Consider the following 12,612-nt stretch of genomic DNA (forward strand, 5'->3'; position numbering starts at 1 on the left):
ACTATCCATGAACTGTGGCAGACTAACTTGTAGGGTGAAATCCCAACCCTTCACAGTTCTTGATACAAAGTACTTTCTACTAATATTATCTCATTAGATCTTATCAATAGCCCTGTAAAGTTCAGCAAAACACTACATGGTTCAAGTAAGGTATTCCACAAATAGTTACTATTATCTTCGGGAGCAGCAGCAGCACAATTAATCCTCACAACAATTCTGTAAACTAGAAATCAACACCATCATCTTATAGCTGACAGATTAATTAACCTGCCAAGAGTAAGTCAGTCACATTAATGAAAGGGCTGGAATTTAAATCTGTTCCACTATTACCACATCATCTCACAGCTTTAAAATTATGAACTCATTTGGTGAAGTTGCAAACTTTATATTACATCCCAACAGCTATGTTTCAGGCACTCTGCTGGTCTGGAGAAATAATAGTGAATAAAACATGGTCTCTATCTTCATGAAGCTTATAGAGGAAATATACAGCAAAACAAGTAAAACAAGACAAAATAATTGTTAACTCTTATAAGTGTTATGACAGTAGCAAACAAGGGACTGAGATAGGGAATAACTGGAGGACATACTTGTCAAACTATGGGTTGTCAGTTAGGAATAAATTCAGTGAGTCCCAGCCAGTACTTCTTTGAAAAATGAAGCTGTATAAAATAGAAGAGAATATATATACATTATAAAGTATTGTTTCGTGAAACTTCCATCTAACATAGAAAGTCATGATATAAAATGCATTTCCTTTAGAAATAGGGAATAATCTATGCAATGGAAATGTAATAGCAATGGAAAGAACTTGCTATGTTGGAAAACCAGAAAATTACAGTGTGGCTAGAATTCCATAGACAGGAGGGATAGAGTAGCAAGAATTGAGGTTGGAAAGAAAGATGTTAACATTCCAGTAGTAAGTTTGTGCAATGCAGTTTTAAACAGATAAGTAATATGGTTTGATTTACATTCCAGAAGTCACTTTGGTTGCTATAAGGAGAATGGAGGGTGGGCAGGAATGGAAACAGAAAGAATCATCAGGGAGTTCCCATCGTGGCGCAGTGGTTAATGAATCCGACTAGGAACCATGAGGTTGCGGGTTCGATCCCTGCCCTTGCTCAGTGGGTTGACGATCCGGCATTGCCGTGAGCTGTGGTGTAGGTTGCAGATGTGGTTCGGATCCTGCGTTGCTATGGCTCTGGCGTAGGCCGGTGGCTACAGCTCCGATTAGACCCCTAGCCTGGGAACCTCCATATGCCGCGGAAGCGGCCCAAAGAAATAGCAAAAAGACAAAAAAAAAAAAAAAGAAAAAAAAAAAAAAACCATCAGAAAGCTGTTGTAAGTAGCCCATGTAGGTGATAATGGTAGCTTGGCTTGGGGTACGGGAAGGAAGGACAGCAGCAATGGAAAAGAGTGGATGAATTCAAGATATTGTTTTGAAGATAGAATTTTGAACTTGCTTGAGTAAGCATCAGAGTGATAGTCTAAACAATCAATCATGCACAAATATCGTGGTTCCATGAGCATGCCATGCTCTCTCTCCCATGTGTCAATGTCTATGCACATGCTCTTGAAATATCCTATCACTCCCCAAGCTCTCACTCTACCCAGTATACTTCTACACACCCTCCCTTAAGGACTGAGCCCAACACCACCTTTTCCACAAAGCTTTCCCTGGCACTAAGAAGCTGTCCTCTCCATATTCCCTTAGTACTTCACACTTGCTTCTAATATAGTGGTTACAGACTGCTCAGCAATTACCTGTTTATATAACTGTTTCCCAAGCTACTCTGGAGCCATGCCAGAGAAGAAACCATATTCCATTCATTTTCAACCTTGGGAGTGACAGTGCTTAGAAAACTGTAGTCTCAGGGAACCAGAGAAATGGCAATATAAAAGATCTCAGTTAATGGTATTTCCATTGTGGCTCAGCGGATTAAAAACCTGATATGGTGTCTGTGAGGATGCAGGTTCGATCCCTGGCCTGGCTCAGTGGGTTAAGGATCCGGCATTGTGGTTTGGATATGGTACAGCTGTAGCATAAGCCAGCAGCTTTGATTTGACCACTAGCCTGAGAACCTCCATGTGTCGCAGGTGTGGCCATAAAAAGAAGAAAACAGATTCAGCTTTATCATTGGCTTTAAAAATGGAAAGATGAGGCCATGAGCCAGAGTACAGAAGTGGTCAAGATAACTAAGAAGGAAGACCCTGAATTCACCTCTTCCCAAGGGCACACCAAAATTACAAATATTTACAGAGCAACTGTTGCGAAGACTAAAGACAAGCAGAAATGATCTTCTACAATTAAAGATATAAAGAAGGAACCACAATTAGATGAGAAGGGGGGTGAATCTACAGTATAGTCAAAAAGCCATACACCAGGTGGGCAACCCACAAACAGGAGGAAAATTAAATTTGCAGAGGTTCTCCCAAAGGAGCGAGGGGCCCCAGCCCCAGGGCAGACTCCCCAGCCTGAAGGTCCTGCACCAGGAAGATGAGTTCCCAGAACATCTGAAGACTAGTGGGGCTTAATTTCTGGAGAGCCAGAGGGCTGTAGGAAATACAGACTCCATTCTTAAAGGTCACACACAAACCTCACACACACTGACACTTACAGTAGAAGCAGTAATTTGAAAGGAGCAGAAATTAACAAATAAGCCTACATCAAACTAAAAAATTTTTGCACAGCAAAGGAAACTATCAACAAAATGAAAAAGGTGGCCTGCTGAATGGGGGAAGATATTTGCAAATGATACATCTGACAAGGGGTTAATATCCAAAATATAGAAAGAACGAATACAACTCAACATTAGAAAAATCTAACAACCCAATTGAAAAAGTGGCAGAGGACCTGAACAGATATTTTTCCAAAGACATACATATGGCCAACAGACACATGAGAAGATGCTCAACATCACCAATCATCAGGCACATGCAGATCAAAACCACAATAAAACATCATCCACACCTGTCAGAATGGCTATTAACAAAAAGACAATAACAAGTGTTGGTGAGGACATGGAGAAAAAGGAACTCTCCTGCACAGATGCTAGGAATACAAATTGTTGTAGCCACTATGTAAATAGTATGCAAATTTATTGAAAAATTAAAACTAGAACTACCATACCATCTACGAATTCCATTTCTAAGAATTTATCCAAAGAAAACAAAAACACTAATTCAAAAAGATATATGCACTCCTATGTTCCTTGCAGCATTATTTTGTATAGCCAAGATATGGAAGCAATGTTAGTGCCCATCAATAGATGAATGGATAAAGATGTGATATAGATATACAACGGACTATTATTCAGCCAATAAAAAAAGAAGTCTTGCCATTTGCCACAACATGGATGGATATGGTATCAGCTTTGTGAAGTCAGTCAGAGAAAGGCAAACACTGTATGATTCCACTTACTTCTGGAAGCTAAAAAGCAAAATAAGTGAACAAAACCAAACATTATAAATAGAGTCACAGATACAGAGAACAAACAGCTGGTTGCCAGTGGGGAGGTGCTGGAGGGAGGAGAGAAATAAGTGAGGAAGATTAAAAAAACTGTAGACTCATTAATCAAAATTTGTTGAATGAATGTGTCCTTTTATGTAAAACATTACTTTACTCCTAAACGAGGTAAGCACCATTATTCATAAAGGTATGTATGAATTGCACATATTTTTATTTATCCTTGTTTCAGATCATCTCTCAATAACCTCTTATTCGGGGATATACTTGCTTAGTTTACACTGCCATACACATCTATCACATTCTGTCTAATGATCAGAAAGTGCTCCTTGTCTCCACAAACTAAACAGCATAGTGTATAGGAAGGAGCTAATTTTGAAGCTGGACAGATTTCTGCTATAAATCAACTTTCAATTTATTAACCAGGATGTATGGATAGGTTATTTAATCTCTCTGGATCTCAATTTGCTCAACTGTATCATAAGGTTTATACACTTTCATAAGGTTGTCAGGGGGCTTAAATGTGAATGTCAAGTAATTAGCACAAATATATTCAACACATATTAATTCCTGTTTCTTCAACTTAATTTCTTTACAAGGGAGAATACAGCCTTCGCAAAACTAAACACAAAATGCTTCTGGTCATGGTACTCTTTTGACCTAAGGGCTTTGAGTGGAAACCATTTCACAGACACAAAGCTTGGACTGAGGTCCAAAACTACCTTCCCTGGGTATAGTTCACTGTCCACATTAACACAACTTTCTTATTTCTTTGTCTTCATTAGCTATTAACTTTCCTCTTCTGGGAGACTTCTGCCCAAGCAGCTTGATTGTTCATTACAGGAACTTCATGAAAAATCTATCAATAAAATAGTAAGCATCAACAATTTATGCCCCAAGATTCTCTGCACTCCTAGCCTTGATCTTTCCATCGACCTTAAAATCAGTATCTAACCTTAATCAAGCCATCATCTCTACTCCCCTGCCACTGAAAGACCAGCCGTAAACCAAACCTCAAACTTTCAATAAAATCTGACCTGGTCTTCCCAATGAAAAATACTACCAAAACTCTGTTGAGGTGCTCTTCCTTAGCCCAGTAAAACAAACTCAGCTTTTTCTAATGAAATGGCCTACTGGTGATATTTGGGATGCTGGCATTAAACAGGGCACTACATCTCTTAAGTATAAAGACAAGACAGAAGAATTTCCCCACAGAAGTCCAGAAATACTGTAAAAATAAACTAAATGAGATATATGTGCCAGGCAAAATATATCCACTAATATGTCCATTAATTAAAAGGAATTGGTTTGCCAAGACTACAACAGAATTTCATTGCAAAACTGCATAGGTGGCTGATGCACTCTAAAAATTACTTCTGATGAAATCTAATGTTGCAGTGTTTCATTCCCTTCTTTATTACAAAGTTGTTCAAATACTGAAACCAAGTCCCCCTAAAACTGCCAAGTTTGATTAACTTCTCTACCCAAGACGTTATTCCCTTTCTTGTCCAACACTTGTTCCCCTCAAAATTGAGAAGTATCAAAGAAAAGAGGGGGGGTGAAACTGAGCAGAACCCTATGGGACCCTCCTGTGTACAAAAGTCTTTCAGTTTCCCAGTTTCTTTCTTTTTTTTTTATGGCCGCACCTGTGGCTTATGGAAGTTCCTTGGCTAGATAGAGGTCCAATCAGAAAGGCAGCTGAGGCTTAGCTACAGCCAAGGCAACACCAAATTCAAGCCGCATCTGCAATTTATTTTGCCGCTCGAAGTAACACTGAGTCGTTAACACACTGATCTAGACCAAGAATCGAATCCACATCCTCACAGAGACATAGGGTCCTTAACCTCCTGAGCTACAAAGGGAACTCCAGTTTCCCTGTTTCTTCAAGTAGGAAAAAGGCCTCAGCCCCCCTGACCTTCCAGAGTTCCAAAGGACAGATTCAAACAATAGTAATTGTAATTAGTAAATCAGGGAAGTGAGGGAATGTAGGAGAGGAAAAAAAAGGAAAAGCAGTCAGGCAATAGAGTAGGGATAAAGCAGAAGTTCTAGTTCCTTTTCAAGTGATATACATAATGATACATCTTTGACTACTGCTGCAGGAAGCCCCCTACCCAGAAAGAGGATGGCAACTACTAGCTAAGACCCCAGTCTGATTAGAACCTAAGGAAGGAGATGTGGACCATTTCTGACCCATCTGACTTCAACCAACTCAAGCTTAGACATAATCAACCTTCGCCTCAATTCTACACTTGAATTCTCTCCTCAAGCCTCTTCAGGAGTACCCTTTAACTTAAAGCTTCTCCAATTTTGCTATTTGGGGAAACACCAATTGGGGAAAGATCCCCAGTGTTTTTACTTGCTGCGAGTAATAAATCCTCTGGATCTTTGGCTTGGTGGTCTTTTGCCTCCACAGCCAGTGGCAAACACAGTTTTCTGCTAACAATGTTTCTGAACCAAGAAAAACAGGGTCTCATGTTATCTTCGGAGTTACCAAAAATAACCCTAGGACAGGTGGCCAAAATGACCGCAAGAGAAATGACCAGCTTTTAAATTAGATCCTTTCAAATGAAACTTCAGATTCATCACTGACTTCACCAAATGTATGAAAGATTAAATTCTATAAGGTCTAACCATGACCACCCCGGTAAAGCACCCTGAGCTGTCGGGTAGTAAACAGTAAGGGAAGTAACATGTGCCTTTCAAGGTTTACTTTCACCGCAGGCTCCACCCTCCACGGGGTCTGCGTCCAGTAGCTCAAGCACTTCCAGAAAGGGGGGAAGAGACGGAAGAAACAAACGGGATTACCGCGGAACCCGCCCGCAGAAGTGAAAGGCCTTCTGGGCGCGGAGGCCCTCCTTATGTCAGTTCCCGGGTCCGTACCTGACACGCGATGGACCTGCGGAAGCCGCACGCCATGTTTGATTCCACGAAGCTGATCCCAGTGGGAAGGTTCAGAGCTCTGCCCAGCCCACCTCTTCACGCCCCGCCTCCGCGCGCCGGAAGCCCGCCCCGGAGGGTGCTGCCAACCAATCAAGGAGCCTCGTGGACTGCCACTAACCTTTGCCCTGCTGCCGCGAGGGAGCGCGGGAAATCCCGAGTGCATCTGGAGTTCCGTGGATCGCTGGGAGTATGGCCACCTCGTCGGTGTCCAAGGTATGTGGGGGCTGGCACCCACTAGGACTCTGCTAGGACTTCCCTTGTAAAGAAGGGATGAAGTGGAGGTTACATAGACCTCAGTGTACCGGCTCGAGGGGAGGTAGCGGCTGGCCGAGCTGGAGGCGTCTTTTCTTCGCATACCTTGAAGGCCAGTTTTGCTTAGAGAGAGAAGACGCCGATCCATCTTAGTGTTTTGGCTCTGAGGCTTTGTAAGCTATGGTTTGTGGAGCTCAGATGCTTCGAGGATGTGCGCCATTCCCCCCTCCTTTTTCCTTCTCATGAATATTTATTGTGCGCCGAACACAGGTACCGAGATACAGTGGTAAACTAAATAAGCACAGATATTTCCATCATTACCGAAAATTCTATTAGACAGTGCTGCTACAGACCAAGTAAGACCTTTAGTAATATTGAGAGTGTATCCGGAAGCCTCGGAAAGTTAAGCTGTCTAATAAAGCTGAAAATGCTGGTGAAGAAATTGCGAAGATGTGTCTATGTTGAAACAGTAAATTAGTGAAGAAGGCTATACCATGGATTTAATTTTTAATTTTGATTAAAATTAAAATTATGAGAGTGCCTTCCAAGACTACATACCAAGGAAGAACTACAAGCGATAGGGTTTTGGGGTACTGTGATGCCAGGTGCAAATGCAAGAAGTTGTTTGTTTTTTTTTTCTTTTTTAGGGCTGCACCTGTGGCATATGGGCCTTCTCAGGCAAGGGGTCTAATCCAAGCTGCAGCCTATGCCACAGTCGTGGCAAGGTTGGATCCTTAACCCACTGAGTGAGGCCAGAGATCATCTGCATCCTCATGGGTACAAAGTCGGGTTCTTAACCCTCTGAGCCACAACCAGGACTCTGCAAGAAGATATTTAACTGCTAGTATTTTTTTATTAGGATTGGTACTGTTTTTGTTTTGTCCTGGTTATGAAGTTCCATAGCTTTTAGGAAGTCTGTCCCTGATCCTTTTTGTTGCCTGAGATTTTTTTATATCTTGCAAAATTGTGAGAGGGTTTTTTTTTTTTTTTTCTTTTCAGGAAGGCATTTAGAGCATTACAACAGAAACTCTTTTATTGAGATGATTATGAAGGAGACCTTACATAAATAAGGTCTCTTTTTATTTCATTGGTTCATGGAACTGTCAGCATGCTTTTTGCAAATTTTTTTTTTTTTTCCTGTCTAAACTTCTCTTTCCTTGTTACACTTTGTGGCTGTTGCTCTCCTCCCAACCTTTTCCATCTCCAGCACCATCACTTGATCAGTAGTTCAAAGTAGTTAACAATATTACTCCCATGGCCATACATTAGGATCTATTCCTAGCACTCTTCCTAGCTCATGCCTTCATAGTTCCTCTTCCTTTACCAAATTGCAGGTGGCTCTAGAAAGGAAGAAGTGACAGGCTTGTCATGGCACCACATAATTTTTATAAAAAAAAATTCGTGTATTTTAAATAGCTCCACTACTTGCAGATACAAGAATATAAGGCACAATTCTTATTCTTATTTTGGACCCTGTAATCCAAATCACCACTTTATATTTGCACATCCATCTTTACTTCTATTTTGAGATGACTCTTTCATTTTCCATAGATATGGCAATCTTTTTTTGTTGTTTTTTTGTCTGATCCTGTAGCATGCAGAAATTCCTGGTTCAGGGATCAAACCTGTGCCACAGCTGTGACCTGAGCTGCAACAGTGGCATTGCCAGATCCTTAACCTTTGAAGCCACCAAGGAATTTCTAGAAATGGCAATCTTTAAGAGCCTATCCTTGATGTACAGCTTTAGGTTTGGTAGAATAAACATAGGACCAGCAGCTTGGGACCTGTGTTCTCTTGTCAGATATGAAACTAACATGAAACTAAATGTAGCTAGGAGATTACCAGGAAAATTAATTGACAAGCATTAGTCCCTTCTGTATACCAATTGCCTAACCTATATATTAGCCCTATACTAAACATTGGGAAACCATTATGAATTAAATGCAGTCCAAGCTACTTGGGCAAACAGACCCATAAATAACTATCATACACAGTAAAAGAAAATCTGGAAAGGTTCCCCAAAGCAGGTGAGTTTGAGTAGAACTTAAATGGATAACTGAGAATTTATCAGGTGAAGAAAGGTATATAAGGTGAATCAATAGCCAAAAAACTGTCCTATCAAGGTTCTAGATCCTTGGACTTAATTAAATAATAAATATTTCTTTTTAGATGGGAGGGCATCAGTATTTTTGATCTTCTTGATTTTCACTTAGAGTACCAATTTACTTTCTTTACAGGGTTTTATAAAAATGGAACTTTATAGTTTTAAATTTTATCAGCTTTATTTTTCTTTGTTTCTTAGATCAGGTCTCAAAGAGAAGAATCAAAGATAAGCTTCCCATGGGAAGGAGGAGAAAAAAGTAGTTAGTCCCCTTGTTGTTTAAGAATTTTCCTTCTATAATTCAGATAGAAGATCTCTGTGCCAGTAGGTAAGATATCTTAGCACTTTAAAGAAACACCTTAGGGAGTTCCCCTTGTGGCTCAGTGGGTTACGAACCCAGCGAGTGTCCATGAGGATATGGGTTTGATCCCTGGCCTTGCTCATTGGGTTAAGGATCTGGCATTGCCACAAGCAATGGCGAAGGGCTCAGATGTGGCTCAAATCCCATGTGGCTGTGGCTGTGACTGTGGCTGGCAGCTGCAGCTCCAATTAGACCCCTAGCCTGGGAACTTCCATACACTGTGGGTGAGGCCCTAAAAACCAAAAAACAAAACAAAACAAAAACCTTAAAAAAATATGTTTATCCATAAAATACTTGGTCAATCAGATTTGTTTCCTCCTTTGCTGCTTCAAATTTGTGCTTTTTTCTTTCTTTTTTACAGGGCTGCTTTGTGTTTAAACCAAATGTTAAGAAGAGAAAGATCTCTGTGCCAGTAGGTAAGATATCTTAATATCTGATTTGTTAATTTTCTTCCTCCAATTCTTAAACTTACCTAGCTCTTACAGAATTAATAATTCTGTTGTCTAAGGTTGTTTAATTTACTACTTTGATGTAACAGTTATGTTCAGAGGGATAGATAGGACACAGTGATAAGAGCACTCCTCAGGGTTCTAATCTAAAAGTGAATTGAAATGTACCTTCAAAAGGCAAATTAGAAAGTAAATTTCCTTCAAAGAGTATGTTACCATTCCTTAAAAAGGATTGTCTTAAAAATATCACTGATTTCCCGGGTTGAGATAGGAGGAATTCACTGCCAAAGGGTAGAGGGACTTTTTGGAGTGGTAGAGATGTTCTTTAGATTGAGGAGATGGTTAAATGAGTTTTGTTTGTTTGTCTGCAAATGCTGCAGCAGTGCTGAATCCCTTAACCCACTGCCCTGGCCAGGGTAGGGATTGAACCTTCCTCTCCACAGCCATCCAAGCTTCTGCAGTCGGATTCTTAACCCACTTGTACTACGGCAGGAACTCCATGAGTGTATACTTTTGTTAGGACATATCAGACTGTTAAAATGGACATATTTTATTATTTATAATTTATACTTCAATAAAATTATTTTTTAAACGCTGTCTTCATTTTATCTGTTTAGTGAGCACGTTCAGAGGACTTAATTACCTCAGACAACTCAAGGTGTCAATGTTAATCAGAAAATGTTTATTGCACTGGTTCTCAATCATGGCTACAGGTTAGAATCACTTGGGGAACTTTTTTTTTTTTTTCATTGATTTTTCTTTTCTGATGTAATTTTAGATTTACATCCAGTTGTAAGAGCCTAGAGAGTACCCTTGAACCCTTCATGTCTCTAGTGGTAACATATTGTATCACTTTAGTTCAGTATCACAAGGAGCAAACTGACAATGGTACAGTCCATTGACCTTATTCAGGTTTCAACTTGGGGGGTTTCTTAAAAATAGCAATGTCCAGACCCCAACCCATACCAAATGAATCAGAATCTTTGGGAGTGGGACCCAGGTATTGGTATTTTTTGAAAGCTCCTCTTAGGCATATATTGAGTATTTACACTCAGTACTTAGTACTGTGAAGATTAATTCTGATGGAAAATTATGATGTGCAATTAAGCACTCTCATGTACTAATTTTTAATTAAAAAAGAAAAACTGGGAGTTCCTGTTGTGGCGCAGTGGTTAATGAATCCGACTAGGAACCATGAGGTTGCGGGTTTGGTCCCTGCCCTTGCTCAGTGGGTTAAGGCCGGCGTTGCCGTGAGCTGTAGTGTAGGGTTGCAGATGCGGCTCGGATCCCGCGTTGCTGTGGCTCTGGCGTAGGCCAGTGGCTACAGCTCCAATTAGACCCCTAGCCTGGGAACCTCCATATGCCGAGGGAGTGGCCCAAGAAATAGCAAAAAGACCAAAAAAAAAAAAAAGGAAAAACTGGACTATTGTTTGAGGAAATAACGGCTCAAATACGTAGAATTGGATTTTTCTAAATTGTCACATGATATAGACCTTACAGGTGTTAATTGTTCAGTTTGGGCCTAGCTAGATAAGCTACCTATGCTCAAGGAGCAAATAATGAAGTAATGGTCCACATTGAGAGCAATGTCATCTTGATTGTTTAAGTACAGTTAATTTTCAATTCCAGAGTCAGTTTGTTCCCTTTTCTTTGAGGCTAGTTCTCGGAATTGTGGCAGCTTATGTCCTGGCTACAGTCTGGTCACCGTGTAGTTAATTTCTACCTGGTGGGGGTTTCAGTATCTGCAGAACAGCTCAAGCCCTTGAGAAACTAAAGGTCCTTGATTTTGCTTAATGACTGAACAATTATTATTTTGCCCTGTTGGCTTTCCTTTGCTGCTGCATTTTCTTACTTCTCTGATTATTCTTTGTAAAGTTTTTCTACAGGCAAAAGGTAGGTGAAGGATATGAGGGGTAAGGACCATGGGGTCCTGCTCGATTTTATAATCACTACTTACTGTCACAATATGAGGTGAGTTTTTGCTTAAAAATTTTTGTACTGGGAGTTCCCGTTGTGGCGCAGTGGTTAATTAATCCAACTAGGAACCATGAGGTTTCGGGTTGGATCCCTGGCCCTGCTCAGTGGGTTAAGGATCTGGCGTTGCCGTGAGCTGTGGTGTAGGTCGCAGACGTGGCTCGGATCTGGCGTGACTGTGGCGTAGGCTGGCAGTTGTAGCTCCGATTAGACTCCTAGCCTGGGAACCTCCATTTGCCCTGAGTGTGGCTCTAGAAAAGACAAAAAGACAAAAAAAAAAAAAAAAAAAAAATTTTTTTTGTACTGAATTTCATCTATAGAGTGTTAAGATTTCTTTTAAGTTTTAGAATTAGTAAGCCTAATGTGAATAATTGTATAATTTGAACTTTTCTTTGAAGTACGTTAGGGTTGGTTTTTGTTTTTTCCATTTTGCTGAGTAAAGACCAACAGATACTGTTTTAATGTGAGAATCTTAGGGGAATTGACCCTGATTATAAGACAGATGGAGCAAAAATGAAGAAAATGTATCCAGATCTTAGCACTTGCCTTCACTGGCTTTAATTCTTGAAACAGATTGCCTGAAGAAGTAGGAAGGTGCTCTGCATTTTGCCCACCATCTGCTGCCTGGTTGAAGACACTTGGGTATATACCTAAAAGAAGACTGGTACCTTTCCCTCTCCTTAGTATTGTGTGGATGACTGCACATCCTGCAAAACAGCTGGGCAGGAACTGCAGAGGGTGGGAGGGAGGGACTGGCATAGCACTGGCACTGTAGGGGGTATTCACGTTGAAGTAAAGCATGCTGAGTAGGAGCAGGTGGGAGCCTGTCAACAGTGAGAGCTCATTAGCACCTCTCTATGGTTATTTATTTATTACCTACTGCTCTATAAATGACTGAGAGAAGGCAAGATAGTGGGTTAAAATGTCCTGCTGTTTTTTCCTAGTTTCTAATAGTTTTTAATAAAAATTATATATTTTGATGTAGCATAAACAATTTGTGACTTGATTTGCCACTTTTAAATTTTATGTGATACTACTTTTCAAATTAAAATGACTGATTTGGGGCATT

The 12,612-nt window shown here is 40.4% G+C and overlaps 2 protein-coding genes across 23 annotated transcripts in view; one reads left to right on the forward strand and one right to left on the reverse strand.

The window, feature by feature from the left end:
• RARS2 (arginyl-tRNA synthetase 2, mitochondrial) overlaps positions 1–6,400 on the reverse strand; it is an 88,181-nt gene extending 81,781 nt beyond the window's left edge. For 8 of the 10 annotated variants that reach the window (XR_014805581.1, XR_014805578.1, XR_014805579.1 and 5 more), the window contains exon 1: positions 6,347–6,400. Coding sequence is in view for 2 of the 10 variants with exons in the window: in XM_084959718.1 (XP_084815844.1) it covers positions 6,347–6,382 (36 nt within the window). In the remaining 8 variants the exon portion in view is untranslated. Of the gene's footprint in view, positions 1–590; positions 663–6,271 lie in introns of those variants that run through there. The other 2 variants (XR_014805597.1, XR_014805596.1) reach the window with 2 other exon arrangements.
• A 167-nt stretch (positions 6,401–6,567) lies between these two features.
• Positions 6,568–12,612, forward strand: part of ORC3 (origin recognition complex subunit 3) — a 62,189-nt gene continuing 56,144 nt past the window's right edge. For 8 of the 13 annotated variants that reach the window (XM_003121290.7, XM_021089812.2, XM_084959805.1 and 5 more), the window contains exons 1-2: positions 6,568–6,619; positions 9,482–9,536. In XM_003121290.7, the coding sequence (XP_003121338.6) occupies positions 6,596–6,619; positions 9,482–9,536 (79 nt within the window). In that variant the 5' untranslated portion in view covers positions 6,568–6,595. Of the gene's footprint in view, positions 6,620–8,960; positions 9,088–9,481; positions 9,537–12,612 lie in introns of all 13 variants that reach the window. The other 5 variants (XM_021089832.2, XM_084959772.1, XM_084959823.1 and 2 more) reach the window with 1 other exon arrangement.

This window comes from Sus scrofa, chromosome 1 (genome assembly GCF_054392235.1).
Source record: "Sus scrofa isolate SSC_HxYL_T2T_F1_AM1 chromosome 1, Sscrofa_HxYL_maternal_Yorkshire_Landrace_v2.0, whole genome shotgun sequence".
Classification (NCBI taxonomy): Eukaryota; Metazoa; Chordata; class Mammalia; order Artiodactyla; family Suidae; genus Sus; species Sus scrofa.